The sequence below is a fragment of the Ictidomys tridecemlineatus genome, chromosome 6 (assembly GCF_052094955.1).
Source record: "Ictidomys tridecemlineatus isolate mIctTri1 chromosome 6, mIctTri1.hap1, whole genome shotgun sequence".
In the NCBI taxonomy this organism is placed as follows: Eukaryota; Metazoa; Chordata; class Mammalia; order Rodentia; family Sciuridae; genus Ictidomys; species Ictidomys tridecemlineatus.
Window position 1 is genome coordinate 6,134,892 of NC_135482.1, and position 18,617 is coordinate 6,153,508.

General features: G+C 58.8%; 2 protein-coding genes across 3 annotated transcripts; both read left to right on the forward strand.

Moving 5' to 3' along the window:
- The first annotated feature begins 1,738 nt into the window (after positions 1–1,738).
- On the forward strand, positions 1,739–11,285 carry Tnfrsf13c (TNF receptor superfamily member 13C). 2 transcript variants are annotated; one of them, XM_078052669.1, is made up of 3 exons: positions 1,739–2,185; positions 2,360–2,659; positions 10,706–11,285. In XM_078052669.1, exons 1-3 carry the CDS (start codon positions 2,050–2,052, stop codon positions 10,843–10,845), a joined length of 576 nt encoding a protein of 191 aa, XP_077908795.1. In that variant the 5' UTR covers positions 1,739–2,049; the 3' UTR covers positions 10,846–11,285. The 2 variants fall into 2 exon arrangements, with proteins under 2 accessions (XP_077908795.1, XP_077908794.1); XM_078052668.1 differs by lacking the exon at positions 10,706–11,285 and adding an exon at positions 3,173–6,000 and having other exon boundaries at positions 1,951–2,185.
- Positions 11,286–12,125: 840 nt separating this feature from the next.
- Positions 12,126–17,353, forward strand: Shisa8 (shisa family member 8). The gene is made up of 4 exons (XM_013357227.3): positions 12,126–12,655; positions 15,462–15,595; positions 16,291–16,437; positions 16,720–17,353. Exons 1-4 carry the CDS (start codon positions 12,126–12,128, stop codon positions 17,112–17,114), a joined length of 1,206 nt encoding a protein of 401 aa, XP_013212681.2. The 3' UTR covers positions 17,115–17,353.
- Positions 17,354–18,617: the final 1,264 nt, after the last annotated feature.

Genomic DNA, 18,617 nt, shown 5'->3' on the forward strand with positions numbered 1-18,617 from the left:
CGCCCCTCTGGGCCACCCTCTCCCATAGACAGGTGCTCTGCTCCTGGGTTCCCACAGTCTCAGACAGCCCTGCCCCAGTGTTTGGCTCAAAGGCCAGGTGAGGTGCCTGGTATGTAGACAGAGCTCTGTGTCCCTAAAGATAGCAAGTTATTACAGTGGCACCAACAGTGACAGGTGAGAGTGGCCTTGCCCCATCCCTCTGTACCACAAGAAGGGCTGTGCTGGCCTGGCTCTTCTCCAGATTTCTGGCCTCGCCATCCACCCACTCACACCCACACCCACCTCCCAGACCCACTTCTCCTTTGCAGCTGCCCCACCGCCTACACCTTCCTGCCACGGAGTTGCTGGCCCATGGGCAGGGGACAGAGAGGCAGTGGGCCAGGGCCCCTCAAGGTGGGCCCCCTGGGAGTTCTCTCCTGAGCTAGAAACCCAGGGACCGGCCTTGGTCCCCTCACACTAGGCTCATCCCCAGCCTGGACCATGACCCCCGGTCTCCTTGCTGCTCTGTCTACCTCCAACTCCAGCAGCCAGAGGAGAGGAGGGTCCTTCTAAATAGAGCACAGCCCTGAGAGGCCCCTACCCAACCCTCCTGCTCCTCATTACAGGCCTGGTGCTGGGGGCCAGCCCATCCGTCCGCAGCCCAGGCCCTCCCTCCTTTCTCCCAGGGTTCCCCATAGCAGTGCCATGCCTGTCTCCAGAACCCATGCCCCCTTAACCTCTCCAGGCCTTTCCCGTGCCATGGTCCCCATCTGCCAAGCTCGTTTCCCTCCCCCACAAGCTCCCTCCTGGCCCCTGGAGAGATGCTCCTCCTTGTGCACTCTGTGCCCACCCCAGCCTGAGTGCTTGGGATCTGAATGGCACACCTGAACCTTGTGCTCCAGGTGAGCTGGGACCTCTCCAGGTACCCTCCAGCCCTTGCCTGGGGGAGGGAGCTCTTTTTTTTTTTTTTTTTAAGAGAGAGAGGAGAGAGAGAGAGAGAATTTTTAATATTTATTTTTTAGTTCTCGGCGGACACAACATCTTTGTTGGTATGTGGTGCTGAGGATTGGACCCGGGTGGCACGCATGCCAGGTGAGCGCGCTACCGCTTGAGCCACATCCCCAGCCCCGGGAGGGAGCTCTTTGGGCTTGGTGGGGCACAAAGGTGAGAGCCTCCAGTCTGGGGAAGAGGACTCAGGGTGGCCACAGGTTCCTCACTTCCTTGCACATCTTACTGGGACACTCTGTGTGGCTCTCCAGTGTCCTCCAGCTGGGTCCAAGCAAGGCCCCTGCCTGGCTGTCTGGGCCGGGCACTCCTGGCCTTCCTGTTAGGCTTCCAGACCTTTGTTCACACCAGTCTCCAGTCTCCACACTGCCTGGCTCCCTAGACCTCACTGGGTCTGCCACACCTCTCATCACCTCCCCGGCAAACCTTCCTGTTCCCTTCCATGGTGGTAACCTGTGCTGGTGACCCTTGGGCCTGGCCCTGCACCCACTAACTCCTGCGCTGTCCTGGGCACCTGGTTGCTGGATCCCCGCTGCGGGCAAAGCCTCCAGAGAAGGCAGGGACTGCGGGGGTTGGGGGTGGAGAACCAAGCCTGGCAGTTTGGACGTGCTTTGAGGCATGGTCTGTCTCCCTCCATCTCCCCCAAGTGGGAGCGCCACACAGCTGACTGGGGCCTGGTACTAGGTAGTCACTCCGGAGGGTTTGATGTCCCGGGAAGGGCAGAAGAGCAGTCAGGAGGGGCTGGTGGGAGCATCTGTGGCACCCGCTGGCTGACAGCGGGAATCCCTTCCCTGGGCTGCCAAGGGCGGGCTTTGGTGTGACCCCGGCCCGGCAGAGGGCCCACCCAGCTGGCGTCTGGGGTGATGGTTGAGTGGCTGACCGGAGGAAGCGCAGGTGAAAGAGAAGGTTAGGGCGCGGGCCCTGGGGCCCCGGGGGCACGGTCCCACCACAGCCGTCCCACCCCAGCAGGCAGGGGCGGGCCGGAGGGTGGGGCCTCGGGTTTCCTCCCCAGGGGAGGGCCTGGCGGCTGAGCAGGGTCCCTGCAGCTGGGGGAGGCCGGGCACCATGCGGCGCGGGGCCAGGAGCGTGCGGGGCAGGGACGGGCCGGCGCCCACGCCCTGCGTGCAGGCCCAGTGCTTCGACCCGCTGGTCCGCCTCTGCGTGGCCTGCCGGCTCTTCCGCACGCCCGAGCCTGGACGCGGTAAGGGGCGACCCCCGCAGCTCGCCTCGGGCACCCGGGGAGGGGCCGGGGGAGGGTCCCGCCGCAGGGCCCCCCACCCGGCCAGGCCCGGGGCGACGCGTCGAGGGCCCCGCGGGACCAGCGCGCACCGCGAGGCGCTCACCGCCCCTCTCTCTCCCGCCCCGTGTGCCCCAGCCTCGCCTCCCTCCGGCCTGCGCTCCCTCCCCTCGTTCCCGCGTCCTCTCTCCCCGTCCCCTCCGCACGCGCCAGCAGCCGGCCTGAGCAGCCAGGCGCCCGGGACGGCGCTGCAGCCGCAGGAGTCCGTGGGCGCCGGGGCCGAGGCCGTGCTGCCCCTGCCCGGGCTGCTCTTCGGCGCCCCCGCGCTGCTGGGCCTGGCGCTCGCCCTGGCCCTGGCCCTGGTGGCTCTGATGAGCTGGAGGTGGCAGCGGCGGCGCAGGACGGCCTCCCTAGAGGCCCCAGACGGAGGCCAGGACGGTGAGTCCCGTGTCTGGGAGAAGGGAAGGTACCTTCCTATGGAGCAGGTCACACGGGCTGGGGTGGGGCCTGTCGCTGGGGGTCATGAACCTTGGGAGCAGAGGAGGTGTGAACCCGTAGACAGTTTTGTGATGGGTGTCCCAGACTGAGGGAGGGGAAGAGTTTGCTCCTGAGCAGGGACAGGCCCTAGCCCTGATCCAAGCAGGGGACAGCACTGCCCTGCAGACCCAAGGAGAAAGTCTCCCGGTGCAGGCCCGGTTCCTGGGAGCCTAGGGGGGCCATGGGCCCATGTGAGGCTCTGTGGGCTGACCAGTCGGGGTTTCCCACCCATCACCCTCAGTCTGCATCCCACAGCTGGCCAGGCCTCTGGACTCAGCCCTTCCTGTTCTGAAGGCCTGTCATGTGCCACCCCTCCAGGCCACAGTGGTGCTTCATCTACAGAGGGCTATCTCTCTGGGGACCGCTGTGACCCAATCCTGACACTCCATATCCCCATGCTCCTGCCCACCCCAGAGGCCCTGGATAATGTCATCATCCCCTCGACGGAAACCCTGGATGCTTCAGCGCCCATCTGGTCTCCACCCAGAGAAGACCCAGGCAGCACCCCACCTGGCCACAGTGTCCCTGTGCCAGCCACAGAGCTGGGCTCCACTGAGCTGGTGACCACCAAGACCACTGGCCCTGAGCAACAATAGCAGTGGAGAGGACAGGAGGGGCCCCTGTCCTGCATCAGTGTCCCCCCGGCCACAAGGGTTCAGAACTGAATTCAGCTCCTCACTCCAGCACCCACCTGCCCTTTTCCTGGGAGCCAGAGTGCTCCCCGCTGAACCCTACAGACACTACAGATCACAGGGTGTAGCCATTTGGAATTGTTTGTGTGTTTGCTTTTCGCTTAAGACCAAGCCAACTTTGACTGTTCTTAAAGGTCCTCTCTGCTCTAGTGCTTTTGAATGACTGGCTCTGCGGGTTTGGGATATGGTTTGAATGTGTCCCCCAAGGCTCCGTGTGTTGAAATTTAATTTCCATCATGAGATATTATTAAGGGGATGAAAACTTAATCTGATTGTGGCATTTAGAGGTGGGGCCTTTGGGACGTGATTAGGATTAGACAAGGGCATCTGGGTGACAATCATGATTGAACTTTCATGGCTTTATAAGAGAGAGACCAGAAGAGACACACAATATATACTTCCTGTCCTTTGCCTTGTGATGCCCTCTGCTACCTTGTATTTCAGCCATCAAGAAGGTCATCATTAGATATGATTAGGCCTCCAGAACTGTGAGCTAAATAACCCATTTTCTTAAAGTTTCCTAGCTTCAGGTATTTTGTTATAATAATGCAAATCCGACCAATACAGGTACTATGAATAAGAGATCTTTTCCTTTACAATAGGGAAGGGACCATTAAGCCAAATGAATCTGAAGAGAAGACCCAAGTAGGAGGATGCTTAATTTGTAGCCAGGGTTGTATTTCTTTAACATTTGCTCTCAGAATTATTCTGCTTTTAAACTGACGCAAGTGGCAGCAATGAGTAACCAGCTGAGAGTTTCACTTTGGGATTTAGTGCAAGATTATTTTTAAAATTTTTTTGGTGTGTGTATGTGTGGTATTGGGGTTGGAACCCAGACCTCACGCATACTAGGTAAATGCTGTATCACTGAGCTACAGCCCGCTCTCAAGATTATTTTTTAGAAATAACCAGGAAGCTGGGCGCGTGACACACAGCTGTAATCCCAGCGGCTTGGGAGGCTGAGGCAAGAGTTCACAGCCAGTCTCAGCAATGGCGAGGCACTAAGCAACTCAGCACCCTGTCTCTAAATAAAATACAAAATAGAGCTGGGATGTGGCTCAGTGTTTGAGTGTCCCTGACTTCAATCCCCAGTACCCCCCCAAAAAAAATTGTGCATAATTGTGCTGATTATTGAGTATCTACATCCCAGCATCAACCTGGGCTTGGCCTAATCTGCTAGAACCTAAAATACCATTTCTACCCTGGTGGCAGCTTCTAGAGCTATAGCCCACACCCAGGAGGCTCTACAGCCTCCAGAACTAGACTCCAAGATCAAGCTGAGGGACACCGTGTCAGGAAGCTCTCTCTGGCTGCCCAGGACCCAGCTGACTCCCAAGCATGGCACAGTCAGCTTGCTCAGGGCCCAGCCCAGGGCCTACAGGAGACACCTTCATACACAGGTCAGGGCAGTCCTGTGGCTTTGAACCAGGTGGATGGACCTGAGATCCCTAGAATGCCTTTCCCTCTATGGCCTGTCCTCCCTTCTCGCTCTGGTCCTGGCCCAAGAGCTGGGCTCATCTTGTGGGCTCCTGGACCACATTGTACACTCACAGCCAGCCATCTCCTCTCCTGCCTGTCCTCCTACAAGAGAGTGAACCTGAACGTCACCCCCGCCCGGGAAAACTACCTGGGAACTTGTCGCAACTTAGCACTTTTGGAAGGAGCACTGGACTAGGAGTCAGAAGGTGGAGTCCTGGGTGTTTTTGCCTTTGTAGGACCCTGGCCATTTTCTTTTCCATGCACCAGAGGTTTGCTGCCTGCCTGTCCCTGAGCTGCCCACCAGAGCTGCCTTGCAGACCCTGCCCCTCCCACCCACTGCTTTCGCAGCTCAGAAGACAGTGGACAGTGGCATTTGGAGCCCCAGGACCTTGGAAATTCATATCCTAATCTCTGCCCAGTATTCCCTCTCTGAACCCATTTTAGGTACCAGTACTCCTAGGAAGTCAGGTGACTGGAGTCATCAATGGCAAGCAGTAAGTGGCAGAGTGTGGGCCAAGCGATTACACTCCCCCTCCATCCAGGCCTGGGGAGTCTGAGCTGTTCCTGGCCACCCTTTCTCCCACCCCACTTTCACCACTACAGTCAGGGTCTAGGGTCTGAAGGTGAAAAGGGTGAGTGAATCCCCACCCCCCCTCCCCCACCCCCACCCCCACCCCCGGCCCAGACATGCAAACCTTTGGCACCTCTGAGTCCCAGTGGAGGGGCAAAGACAGGCATAGTGTCACCGCCCTGAAAGGGCCCAGACAAGGAGATCAGCCTCCTGACCTCTGAGCTAGGTGTGACTTTCTAAGGAGCCTTCACACTGTCATTGATACCACATTTGATTTTCACAACCATGCCTGGAGGGTAGTTAGGAATTTGTGTTTTAAAAAAATTATTAAAAAAGTCAAGGTATGCATGTTGTGTGGGGGGGTAAGTCCCAGAGAACAATCCAGGGTGGGGTCTCTGGAGAACTGACCTGTATCCAGCAACACCAGCCTTTATATATGACATATTGTTCTACATAACTGCAGTCATTTTATACATAAACAATCGCATCTTGTTCCATCATATGTAGTAAGTTTCCTCTGTCTTGAAACACTTCCCAATAAGGCTTTCAACACTTGTCAAGTTTTCCACCTGAGTATTTCGTTATTTTCTGGTTTTGCTATTGTAACTAAGGCACTGAGCACCTTCTTGTGCATAAATCTTTGCATTAGTCTGACTTTTCCAGGACAGTGGAATAAAGGCCTTGACCTTTTAAAGGCCTCTGTTGGTGGAGTTGCTTCCTGAAAAATCTGAACCATTTCACAATCCAAGAGTGAGGATGTGCTATTTTGCAGGTAGGAAAAAGAGAGGCTCAGAGGGGTATTGATCCAAGATGAAAACTGCAATTAGGTGAGTGTGGTGGTGCTACTTCCGAGGCTGAGGCAGGAATCAAAAACTGGAAGACAGCCTTGGAAATTCATGGAGACCTCTTCTCAAAACAAAACAAAAGTTAGAAAAGGGGCTGAGGGTGTAGCTCAGTGGTTGAGTGTTTTCCTAGCATGTGGGTACAATCCCTTGTACCACACACACACACACACATCCACACAAAACAACAATAACACATACACAAATAATCAAAGCAAACAACTCCCCACACCCCCCCTACAATTTTGGTGGGCTGGGTTAGAACAGAGCTGAAGGTAACCAGGCCCAGGCTCCCTCCTTAGGAGTGACCAGTTCCAGATTTTGACACCAGGCCTCACCAATTGTTTTTATAACTATTCAAAGACTTTTCTCCCTCATTTTGCAATAAGAGGGATCCAAGATAAACTCTGGAAAGACCACTTGTTGAGGTGGGAACACAGAAGCATTCTGGCCACTCTAGCCTGTTTCTGGCCATTTTTTCCTAAAGGGGGCCTGGTTTCCACAAGGCCTTCAGGGTCTAGCAAGTGGGGGCAGGGCAGGCTTAAGTCTCGGTTCCTCCTGGGGCTTCCTGCAGGCCCCTTTCACTTCCTGCCTGGCAGCCAAGGGCTGGGGGCTTAAGGTGGGGGTAGGGAAGCCCAGCTGGTGCAGCCATAGAGGAAGGCCTGACCCCTCACCTCGTGCCTCATTAGTGATGGCCCAACATAGCACTGTCCTTAGAAGCTAATGCCATCTTTCTGGGCCTGTCTCTGCATCTGCAAAATGAGACTCCTGAGGACCACCTGGCTCAAAAAGAGGAAATGTGGCATGCAGGCCAGGGTCAGGGAATGCCACCAGCTTGGGGAAAGGAAGAATTGGAGTTCCATAGGAACAAATGCCCAGGGTCACGGGGAGAATCCGGGAGGGCCTTGGAGGAAAAGGTCCTCAGCCTATGCGGTTTCCTCCTGGGACTCTGCAGAGGGCAGCGCTGAGGGGTGGCGGTGACTGATGGTTGTACAGGAGTCCCCCAACCCGGGGAGCCCTGAGCATCTCCTCCACTTTCATAAACTGCAGAGAATCTGGGATCCAACCCCTGACCCAGGACGGTGCAGCGAATCTAGGGCAGGTGAAAGTCTATCTGTACGGCTCCTGCGGTCAGCTTCAGGGGTGGCACTTTGACCACCATCCGCGGACACCGGAAGGGGGTTCAGAACTGGGTGGGTGGGGCCAGAACCAGCCGAACGGCTGGGGCCGGAGTCAAGAAGAGGCTGGGCAGCGGGACTCTCGCTTCAAGGTAGCCGGAAATGGGCGGGGTCAAGGGCCAGGGCCGAGAAAAAAGGGAGGGACTGATGATGGGCGGGCGGGACCAAGACTGCAGGCACCTGCCTGTAGTCCTTGACCTCTGACTACGGAGGGTCAGAGCCTTAGCGTAGAGAACTGCAGCGGGAGTCGGGAGGTTCCCGGATGCGGGCCACTACCCCAAACTTTCGGGCCAGGTGTGGGGGAGGGGCGAAGGACGCTGATGACCTGGGAGCTGTGCCCCAGCAGGAGGGCTGGCGTGGGGAGGGCGCCGGTGACTTGGTGGACGCGCGGCGCGACCTCGCTGAGCCCCGTCCAGTCTGCATTCCCGCGCCGAGGTCCTGATGGCCAGCTCCAGCTCTGCCCGCTCACTGGGAACTTTAGAGGAGCCTTAAGGAGAGTGATGGGGTGGGGGCCGGCCCAGGGATTTCCAGGGACTCCCAAGGCAGGGTGGATTGTGGCCGGGGAGAGGTGCCTGGGAATGCGACACGGGAGGCTGGGACTCCACTCCCAGCCCCCCAATCCCGCCGCTCTCTCGAGACCTCAGGAGCTCGGGCGCCCCTCCCTCCCTCCCACGGGCAGCTGGAGCCTGAGTCACGAATTGCCTCTCAGGAGACAAAGGCAACCGTGGGCCCTCCCGCCAGACCCACTCCTGGTGCCTGCATTTGCTCTAGCAGGGCGTCCATGGTCCCCAGAGTCCCTGCTTCTTGGGTAAGCCTCCATCACAGAGGAAATGGAAGAAAGTGAGTTGAGGAATGAGGCCCTTCTTGCATCCCAGTGGCATCCACTGTCACAATCTCATCTTCTGCAGTGGGGGTTCTCTTAAGACCATGTTTACCCAGGTGTTTCCCTGTCTAGTGTCCATTGCCCTCTCCCTGCAGCCCTGCCAAAGGGTCACTAGCAGCCCATCTTGCAGATGAGAAAGCTGAGACCTAGAAAGGTGGTACGGCCCTAGTGGAGCAAAAATCCCAACCTGGTCAGTCAGGCTCCACCATGAAGGATGAGCAGCTCTCAGTGTGAGGGTCTGGAGGGGCATTTCAGGAAGAGAACAGCTGCTCAAAAAGCCAGGGGCCTCCTGTGGTGGCCAGGGCCTGTGCACTGGGGGTGTGGGAAACACTTTCCTGGTGCGGTCAGGGCCCTCCAGCTGCTGTCTTTTACCAAACTGTCCAGAAAGTAGGATTGGGACTCAGTGCAGGTCACAGGCCAGATTCTGGCTCTTCCTGGCTGTGTGTCAGTCCTAACAAGTCACTTCCCCTCTCTGGGTCTTGGGTTTCTCTCTAGGAAATCCCAAACCTTCTCCCCCAGGGCTGGGAAGAGCTGGCAGACTGATCACCCACCATTTAAAATGGGGACACTGAGGCCCAGCATGGGCTTTCCCTACTGTCCCTAATGTCAGGACCCCCACTCAGGACTCCCAGTACCCCACAACCAGAGCCAGGCAGGGAGGGAAGAACACGTGTGCCCGGGCACATTCACATGAACACACAGGTGCACATGTGTGTTGATGGTGCAAGGAAGGCCTTCGTGTAGTCACACCAGCCCCCTCCCCACATACTTTCATCCATGAGCACACTCAGACACCCGCACAGTCAAGCTGCCAGCACTGGGAGCTGGGGGTGGGGCAGGTGCCCTTCAGGCGCAGAGACTCAGCTCCTCTGCCCGCCCCGCGGGGCTCACTGCAGATGCCAGGGGTTATTTTAAGCTTGGATCAATGGACGATTTTTGGTGACACAGGCTTGGGGGGGCTGGCAAAAGAGACAAGGGGCAGGTGCCCTTAAGTTGTGCCATGATCCCTGAGTCCAGGGCAAAGGGGTCACTCCTCAGTTGGGCTGCACCATCTCTAGATCCCCTTGCTTGGCACATGGCCTGGCACCTGGGGGGGGTAGCATCAGCTTCCTGCAGGTTCTGCCTTAAGGATAGTGATGGGGTGGGGGCTGGCCCAGGGATTTCCTGGGACTCCCAAGGCAGGGTAGGTTGTGAACGGGGGAGAGGTGCCTGGGAATGTGATGGGAGGCTGAGACTCCGCTCCCAGCCCCCCCAAGAACTCTGCCAGTCAACTAGGCAATGTCTTTCGGGTTTGACCTTCCTGCTCCCCCCTCACTCCCCAAGGCACTGAAGAGGGAGGGCACTAAGTGCCTAGCACAGACCTGGTTGGATGTGGGTACCTGTAGTTGATGACTGACCACAGAATCCAGAGAATCAGATTAGGATGGGGAGAAAGCTGTGTGTTTGTGTGTTGGGGTGGGGTCAGACTTCAGTCCCTGCGTGGCTGGAGGGCAGGAATCCAGCTCCTTCATCAGACAAATGGCTGTCACTATATACAGATATTTGCAGAACCTGATCAGAATCAACATGGGGTGGATACTGAGAAGATCCAGTGTTAGGACAATGGGGGCAAGAGGGATCCATGAGGTGACAGGGAGAGCCTTGGGATATTTTCTCTGGACCCAACAGGGTCACCCTTCTTAGAAAGACCCAAAGTTCCAAGGGGCAGAGACAAGCCTCTTCAAACCCAGTGCCCAGCAATGCGGGAGCAGGGGCAGCATTGTCCCCAGAGCTTCTGCAACCTGGAGGGCAGCTTGGTAGCATGTGGCAGGAGCGTTAATACAGAGCAATTAGTGCCACTGTTCCCATTTCTAGGAAAACCCTGTAAGAAAAGGATGCTCTAGAAAGCACAGCTACGAAGTTCTGAACAGAATAACAAAAAGATGAAGGACAGTAAAGAGCAAACTAAAAAGCAGTTACAAAATAGGATGTAAAGTGTGATATATTTTAGCTGTTTTTCTTGTGATGGGATTAAAGCAGGTTTGCTTCATTTCTTGCTCCTCTGTTTTGTTTCTTCTAAAATTATAATAAGGAAAGTCTTAATGAGGGTAGGGTCTCTAGGGCTGAATAGGATGTGTGTGGTGTGGAGGGAGGGGGCAGTTGTCTTCAGCCTGGGCAGAAGGAGACATTCTGAGCACAGAATGCCTTAGCCCACTAATACCTGAAATTAGCCTGTCAGACCCTCATCTCAGGCAGCAGAAGGATGATCCTCCTTAAAATGTAAATCCTTCCTCCTCTTCCCCACCTTCTTCACTTTCATAAGCTGATCCTGGCCATGAAGGGAGATGGAAAGGAGAGCAGAATGGACCCTCAGATGCCCAAATTCTTCATCTTACTGAAACAAGAGGGTGGAGACATTTCATCCCGCATTCAGTCATTCAGCAAATACTGACAGAGGCCTGAGTTGTGTGGGGCACACAGGGTGAGTTGCACACCCAGTCCTTGCCCTCTCTGTGTTTCAGAATGTCTTCCAGGAAGAATTGTTTTTGTTTTTGTTGTTTTGCTTTTGAGGCTGGGTCCCCTTCCTGACGCTTCCCCCTCCATCCTTCCCCTGGCCTGGGAAAGGGCCTGAGAGTCCTACTGGAGTTGCCAGGTTCCACTGGCTCTGACTCCCAGTGGGCCCAGCCCTCCTCTCCCAAGGCAGAGGTTGGCCCAGGGTCCTCCCCATCCCACCTCGGAAGCGGGAAGACCACAGGAGGACTCTAGGCAGGCCATCCCCAACACTGAGGAACCCAGCCAAGCATCCAGCAGGTCCTGGAACCGGGGCCACGGAGGAGACCCAGACGTGCCCCTCCGCCGCAGTTCCGCTAGGATTTTCCTTCCCCTTTTATTGAGGGCGGGGGGGGGGGGATCAAGGCTTACAGAGGGGAAGGGACCTTCTCCTTCTTCCTGTCACAATTAGAACTGACGGAGGGGGACCGAAAGGAGGCGGTGTCGTGCACCGACCCTCCCGGGGCTCTTCAGGGCTGCTCTGATCTCTGCCTCAGTCCGCGCACCTGTAAAATCGAGTCGGCGGTCGCGGGCGCGATGTCCGAGGTAACAGTCCTGGGAGCCTTAAGCTGAGCCTCCTCGGGCACCCGAATATCTGAGGAATATTTGGGGGAGGTCTTGGGAAGGGGCCCGGTGGGAGCCCGGGTGCGCGGCCCCGCCGCGCCCTTCCCTCGGGTCGCAGCGGCCGCGCTCCGCCCCCGGCTCGCTGCCCCCGCCCTCCGCCCGCGCTCGCTCCCCCGCCCGCCCGAGCCCGCGCCGAGCGGGAGCCGGAGCCCGAGCCAGAGCGCGGGCAGCGCGGAGCGGGCGGCGGGCAGGCAGCAGTGTCCGGCGGTCGCAGTCCCCGCTCGCTCCAGGACCCGCACAGCCACAGGGCAGGGGAGAAGTCGCAGCCCGCGCGCAGGGGAGCGCCGCCGCCCCGCCCGGGGGCCGGAATCCCAGGGCGCGCCCTGGCCGGCTCGGGTCCGAGGTGAGCCCGGAGGAGGACGCGCCCATTGGAGGTACATCCCGCGAGCTCCGGACTGAGCCTACCTGGCCCTGGGTCCTTGGAGGACGCCGACAGCCGAGGAGGCGTCCGCTCCGAGCCAGCGCGGGAACAGCGGCGGGGCGCTAACCCGAGGGTCGGAGGAGCCCGGCTGGAGGGAGCCGCGGCGCCCGGCCATGCGCTGGGCGCAGTAGCAGGAGACGCGGACCCAATGGAGAGGGCCGGGGCGCGGGGACTGCCTGGAGGCCGCCGTCCAGCCGGGCTGCGGCTCGCGCTCGCGCTCTGGCTGGCCCTACTACTAGCGCGGACGCCGTCGAGCCGCGCTGGGGCCCCCGAGGCGCAGGAGCCCGTGGCTGCGAGCGCAGCGGCCCCGACTGGCGGCGACCGCTGCCGCGGCTACTACGACGTGATGGGCCAGTGGGACCCGCCGTTCAACTGCAGCTCCGGCGCCTACAGCTTCTGCTGCGGCACGTGCGGCTACCGCTTCTGCTGCCACGACGGGCCGCGTCGTCTTGACCAGAGCCGCTGCTCCAACTACGACACACCAGCCTGGGTGCAGACTGGCCGGCCGCCTGCTCGCGCCCGCGATACCGCGGCGCCCCGGGACCCGGCCCGCGAGCGCAGCCACACGGCTGTCTACGCTGTGTGCGGCGTCGCCGCGCTGCTAGTGCTGGCGGGCATCGGGGCGCGCCTGGGCCTGGAGAGGGCGCACAGCCCGCGCGCACGGCGCACGGTGACCAGGTGAGCGCGCCGGCCACCCCTCCCCAGCCCATTCTGCCCGGAGGCCACTCCCTGGCGCCTCCATCCTTTTTGCCCCTCTGGTCCTCTCAACAGCGCCCTTCTTCTGGCTTATTCCCTTCTCTCTCTCCCCATGCCCCCACGTCACTGAGGAGATAACCTGATACTGCTCTGTCTCCCCTTGACCTTCCTGTCTGTGCCAGGCCCTGGGCTGCCCTTCCCGCAGTTCCAGCTTCTGGAGAGGGCATAAGACCCATACCCAGCGAGGTGGCAGGGACCCAAACCTCACTTGCCGGGCAGACAGGATTGTAGTTCTATTGAGAGTCTTGGCAGAGGGAAGAGAAGGGGAGCTTGGGTTTCTTCCTTCCTGCTTCTCCCATTTTCCCTCTCTTTTTCCACTTCTCATCCATCTCTCCACCCCCCAGCTGGGACTCAGGCCTGACCTTCCTGACGTTTAGAAGCCTCAGCTTGCCCCTTTCGCTAGCCCCTAGATGAACGTCAAGGTCTCCCTCAGTATAAAAAGGAGACCGAAGGCCAGGCATGGTGGCTCAGTTCTATAGTCCCAGCACCTCAGGAAGCTGAGGCAGGGGATTGCAAGATGGCCTTCACAATTTAGCAAGACCCTGTCTCAAAATTTAAAAAATAAAATAAAAAGGACTGGGGGTGTAACTTAGAGGGGATGTAGCTGAGAGGTAGAGCCCTGCTTGGCTAACTCCTTGGTACAGTATAGAAAAACAAGAGACAGAAGAAGGGAACAGACTTGTGTTTGGAGGGCAGGCTAGATGGTGAGTTCTGAGCTTAGTTGGGGTGGGGACTACTGCACCCAGATTCTCTTCCTCACTGGATGGTATCAATGGGAATCTCAGTGTCCTGACCCTGGAATTTCCCACTCCACCCCTCACTTTTTTTTTTTTTTGGTCGGGTACCAGGAATTGAACTCAGGGGCACTTGACCACTGAGCCACATCCCAGCCCTATTTTGTATCTTATTTAGATACAGCATCTCACTAAGTTGCTTAGTGCCTCACCATTGCTGAGGCTGGCTTTGATCTTGCGATCCTCCTGTCTCAGCCTCCTGAGCTACTAGAATTACAGGCATGTGCCATCGCGCCTGGCTTCCACCCCACTTATACTCACCTGCACCTGCCTGCCTGTGCCCTCATCCATCCAAGTCCCAGTTGGGCATGTGGACTGCTCACATCATACAACAGGCTAGAATTTAGAAGTGACAATAGAGAGAATACCCCATGATCTGATGGGACCGATGTGGATGCCTCACCTCCTTGGCCTCAGGCAGGGTATGAGGCCTTCCTTGCTGCCCAGGCCACTTAATCCAGGCACTCCTAGACAGGTATAGGGCACAACGGGGACTAGGGCCTTGGCCTTCCTCCTCAACTATTGTGCTGCCTTGGGGATGTGGTTTTTGGCTGGATCCTGTATGTTGCAGGGTCTGGAGCTTGGCCTCCTGAGTTTGGTGTCCCTCATGCTGGGCAAAGGTAGCAGCAGGGAGGACAGGGCATGTCCTTGAGGAGGGAGGGACAGTGGAAGCTGAGGGCCATGATGGCGTAGGAGGGTGCTGGGGCAGCCTCACTGACATGTTCACCTGGAATTTTTTCATCTGCAGGTTTGGCAGCCAAGCCCCTTCCCTTCTGTGGGTGCCCTGACTCTCTTTTTTTTCCTTGGGGAGTCCTTGAATAGGACATGGGCTCATGAGTGCATGTGTTCTGAACCTGCGTCAAAGCCTCACCCTTAATTCTGCCTTGGTGGGGCTGATGGCTGGGGAAGGCTTCTCAGAGAGCTTGGAGGGGTACTGGAACCAGCCCTTGGAGAAAGTTTATGCAAAGGCCAGGAGGCAGGATGAGTGCTTGGTTGCAGGGAGAGCTGGATTAGAGGTTCTTGCACAGAGATGACCCCACAGAAGTGAGGCACTGAGGAGAGGGGCAGGGCAGGAAGTTTGGTCCAGGCTGGTACTAGACACTTTCAGGCCCTGACACACTGCAGTCAACCCTTGGTCACCCCAGGTGTCCTCATGTGCCTCTTCATGAATCAACCATAGCCCCAGTCCCAGAAGGAGGGTGGGGCCGAGTGGGAGAAAATCATGGGTTCGGGTGCTTGCAGGCAGCTGGGCTGAAGCTGGCTGTGGGGAAGGCTGTCAGACACTGTCACAGCTGGGTGGGGGCTGGGTGTCCTGGGTACCCAGGGAGACGCCTGCCCAAGGTCACAGAGCCTTTGGGTGCCAGGCTGCCAATGGAGGCTCTCCTGACTCCCCCTACCACAGTCATGGTCTTTCCTCCCCTGTGCTGACCACTGAGCCTCAGGTCCTGGCAGAAGCCCCTGCTGCAGGAGGGGAGGTGGGCAGGTAAAGAAGGTCTCTTAGAGCAGGAGGCACTCATGGGGCTTGAAGAATGAATAGATGTTTAACAGAAGGAGATGGAGAAAAGGATATTGCAGGCAGAAGGAACTTGTGTTGGGACAGTGGGCTCAACTGAGGAGGGTCTTAGAAAGCAGGCTCCAGGGAGGGGAAAGAAGGGAGCCTCTGAAAACAAGATGGCACTGGTTACAGTGACCCCATCAGAGTTTTTTGACCCTTGGGGGGTGGTCATCTTGGGGGCAAAAGTGAGGCAAACAGGTAGTGCCTGGTTGGCATTTGAGGTCAGTCATAGGAGAAAGGGAGGGAGGCCCAGGGAAGTTGAACAAACGGCCCAAGGCCACACAGTGAGACTGTGGTTGCCAGGGCTGGCTTTTCATAGGTCAGAATCTGGCTGACTGGGGGATTGAGAGGGCCACCCCTCACTACCTTGTCCCTACAGGACACTGACAGAACTTCTGAAGCAACCCGGCCCCCAGGAACCACTGCCTCCACCTTTGGGCCCACCCCTGGGTAGCTGTGTCCAGGTGCAGATGGGAGATGGCCTTCCCCGAGGGTCCCCCCACAACAGCACAGGTGAGTAGGCTGTGGGCCAGTACTGGCTAATTTGCAGGGGGCATCGGTTTGGTGGGCGTGGTCGGGAAGGGCTATACAGAGGGGCAGGAGCTGGGCGCTTGACTGGGGAAGGGAGGCTCCTAGTTGCTGCTTCCCCTTGGAAACGAGCTGCCTGCCTCTGCAGGTGTGTGAGTGCTGCTGGACAGGCCAGTCACCTGCCCTTGGTGGAGAGGGACCCTCCTACAACTTAAGTCTCAGAGACTGTGATTCTGTGATGAAGGCTCCAGATTGAGGATTTATTTGCTGGCTGGGGCTGTGGTTCTCAGGCTCTGGCTCTGTGCCCTGGGGTCTGGAGCCTCTCTCAGCCTCTCACTAGGGAGGCAGCACTTGGCAGGCCCCGCTACCCCAACTAGGTTCCATCTCTGCGGGGAGCTGGTCCTGGGACTCAGCACCTGGCTCAGGCCTAACGTGCTGGCGAGCCGTCCATTAGGGTAGCACCCTTCGGGGCTGGCTGCCATTGATGGCTTTCTGAGTCAGGCCCCGTTCCAGGAGCTGGACATTCTGCTGGGAAGGGAAGACAGGCTCTGATCGCCCGGAGTGCGATTCCCAGGGTTCTACTGAGCTGCATTTGGGGAGGGGGCCAAGAAGCGGGGTGGCGCAGGTGGAGCGTGCGGGTTGGCGCAGAGCCTCGCCTTACTTCCCCCGCCCTTTCCCAGACAAGAAACGCCTCAACAACGCCGCCCTGGGGTCCGCCACGCCCGCGCCCCCACGCCGACCCCGGTTGCAAGGAGGCGGCAACTTTACGCTGCAGCCCGACTACGCCAAGTACGCCACGCTCAAGGCAGCCGCGCTCAAGGCGGCAGGTGAGTGGCCCGATGCTTGCCGCGGCCGCCAGAGCCCCGGGTCCCCCGAGTTTCTTTACCGCAAGGCTCGGCTCCCGGCGCAGAGTTGCGGGGTTCCCAGCCAGTCTGGCTCGGCCAATCCGCGCTCGGGACGCCCCCACGCAGCCAATCGGCTGCCCCCTCGGCCTGTCACTGACCCCGCCCCTGGCCAGCCACGGGGCTGGGACCCCTTACGCCGGCCCGATTCCCGGGCTCCCGGCACGGGATCCGCGCAGCCTGACGGGTCCCGCACTGTCCCCACAGAGGCCGCCCCCCAGGACTTCTACCAGCGTTTTCCCACCGCCGAGTCGGCCCCGCGGACCCTCCCGGCGCGGGCCCCGAGGCCTCCCGAGGACTTGCCCGCGCTGCTCGAGGCCTGCCCCTGGGCCCCCCCGGGCTACGTGGCCCCTACCGCCCCCGCTCCGCCGGGGCCTTACGCAGCCTGGACCGCCGGGCGCCCTGCCAGGCCCGCCCCCCGCGGCCACCTAGCGGCCCATGCCTCTCCTGCACCCCGGAGGCCCGGCCACGCTCCGCGGCGCCAGTTCAGCGTGGAGAAGCTGCCTGAGGCCTTCAGCGTGCAGCACCCAGGCCTTTACTGTAGTGCGGGCCGCGGACCCCGGCACCTGAGCACCAACAGCAAAACCGAGGTCACCGTGTGAAGCTGGGCCACCCAACGGAGGCAGAGCCGGAAGCCCTCGACTGCTTGGTCCAGGGCCCCAGGGCACGGAGGAGCCCAACGCGGGCATCCATCGAGACTAGACTGGGGGCCTTGGAGGCTGAGAAAAGACCTACTGCAGGGCTGAGAAAAGACCTACTGGTATGACCGGTGGTTCCATCCTTGGGTCCACAGGCCCCGGATTCCTCGTGTAAATAAATCCTTTAATGTGGTTCCTGCTGATGGCAGCATCAGTCATTGAATAGACAGCAGTGCTGGCAAAGGGCGGAGCAGAGGATCACTGGTAGACTGGTGGGCAGCTGTGCTGGGATCCAGGGAGAAGTGGCTGGAGAGGGTGGCCAGGGCTGAATGCCACTCTTAAGACCCACACCAGTCAGAGTCGTGGGAGGGAGGCAGTTACACCTCAGTCATCTTAAGTTCCGGGCACAGGGAGAGAGCTGTTGGGCTCTCTGGGGAATCTGTGCCTTTTACTGGAGGTGAGCCCCCCAGCTGGTCACCTGCTCTAACAGCTTGACTTGGCAAAACTTGGCTGATCCTCACTGACATTGTCTGGCTCTGGGCCAGCCCCTGGCCTGAGAGCTGCTCGACAAGATTGGCCTAGGGCCACTCCCGAAATGGTGGCGCGCCATGCCTACATCTGGTATTCAGGATAGAGGTGCCTTCTTCCAGGAGCTGCTCTGGGATAGAAGCTGGAGCAGGAGACTGGCAGTGCCCCCCCCCTCACAGGGCACATGCTTGGCACTGCCAGCTCTCCTCCTTCCTGCCAGGAGGGCTCCTGGTACCTGGCTTTGGCCCAGGGCGTTGCTAGCAGCCTGTGTGTATCTTTCCCAAGTTCCTTGGTGCCAGGTACTGTTGTGGGGGTAGTACTGCACTACAGCCAGTTGAGGTGTGTGATCCCGACAGACATCCAGTGACACCCAGTTGAGTATTTCCCTCCTGTGTTCCCTGGGGGGTATACTGTTTGAGCCCCATGGGGGTGTATTTTTACAGACAAGGAAATTGAGGTCTTGGGACCTAAATAACTTGCCTGGGGTTACTAGGCTGACTCCCAGGTTAGGTTCCTCCCATGTTGGTTTGCCAGGTGGTCTGCTGGTGGGAAGGCAAGTGCAGGCAGTGTGGGGAACATGTGTATTGGAGGTGAGGGGCGCCTGCCCCAGGGCATGGGAGGCCTGGTCTTAGGCCCCCACCTATTGGAAGCTGTTGAAGAAATCAAGGCCTAGAAGTTCCAGGACAGAGTCCAGAGCCCATGGTCCTGCCAGCAGTAAGGATCTCCAGGCCTGTGGGGGAGACTTGGGGTAGGGAGACAGGGGGCTAGGGCACTCCATCCCACAGCTGTGTGTGTGTATGTGTGTGTGGGGGGCAGGTGCTGAGTCATGGAACCTGCTGAGACTCACAAAAGGCTCAGGTTCCTGAGCACACAGGCCACCCACCATGGTGACACAGGCCCTGGCTGGGCAGGGCTGGGAGGCAGGCCCAATCCTTCCCC

What these genes read in the sequence shown, in the direction of transcription:
- Tnfrsf13c (XM_078052668.1), top strand. Translation starts at nt 2,050, where the DNA reads ATGCGGCGCGGGGCCAGGAGCGTGCGGGGCAGGGACGGGCCGGCGCCC. An exon ending in CACGCCCGAGCCTGGACGCG is followed by an intron (nt 2,186 to 2,359) that starts GTAAGGGGCGAC and finishes CGTGTGCCCCAG; the next exon opens with CCTCGCCTCCCTCCGGCCTG. An exon ending in CCCAGACGGAGGCCAGGACG is followed by an intron (nt 2,660 to 3,172) that starts GTGAGTCCCGTG and finishes TGCCCACCCCAG; the next exon opens with AGGCCCTGGATAATGTCATC.
- Shisa8 (XM_013357227.3), top strand. Translation starts at nt 12,126, where the DNA reads ATGGAGAGGGCCGGGGCGCGGGGACTGCCTGGAGGCCGCCGTCCAGCC. An exon ending in GCACGGCGCACGGTGACCAG is followed by an intron (nt 12,656 to 15,461) that starts GTGAGCGCGCCG and finishes TTGTCCCTACAG; the next exon opens with GACACTGACAGAACTTCTGA. An exon ending in GTCCCCCCACAACAGCACAG is followed by an intron (nt 15,596 to 16,290) that starts GTGAGTAGGCTG and finishes GCCCTTTCCCAG; the next exon opens with ACAAGAAACGCCTCAACAAC.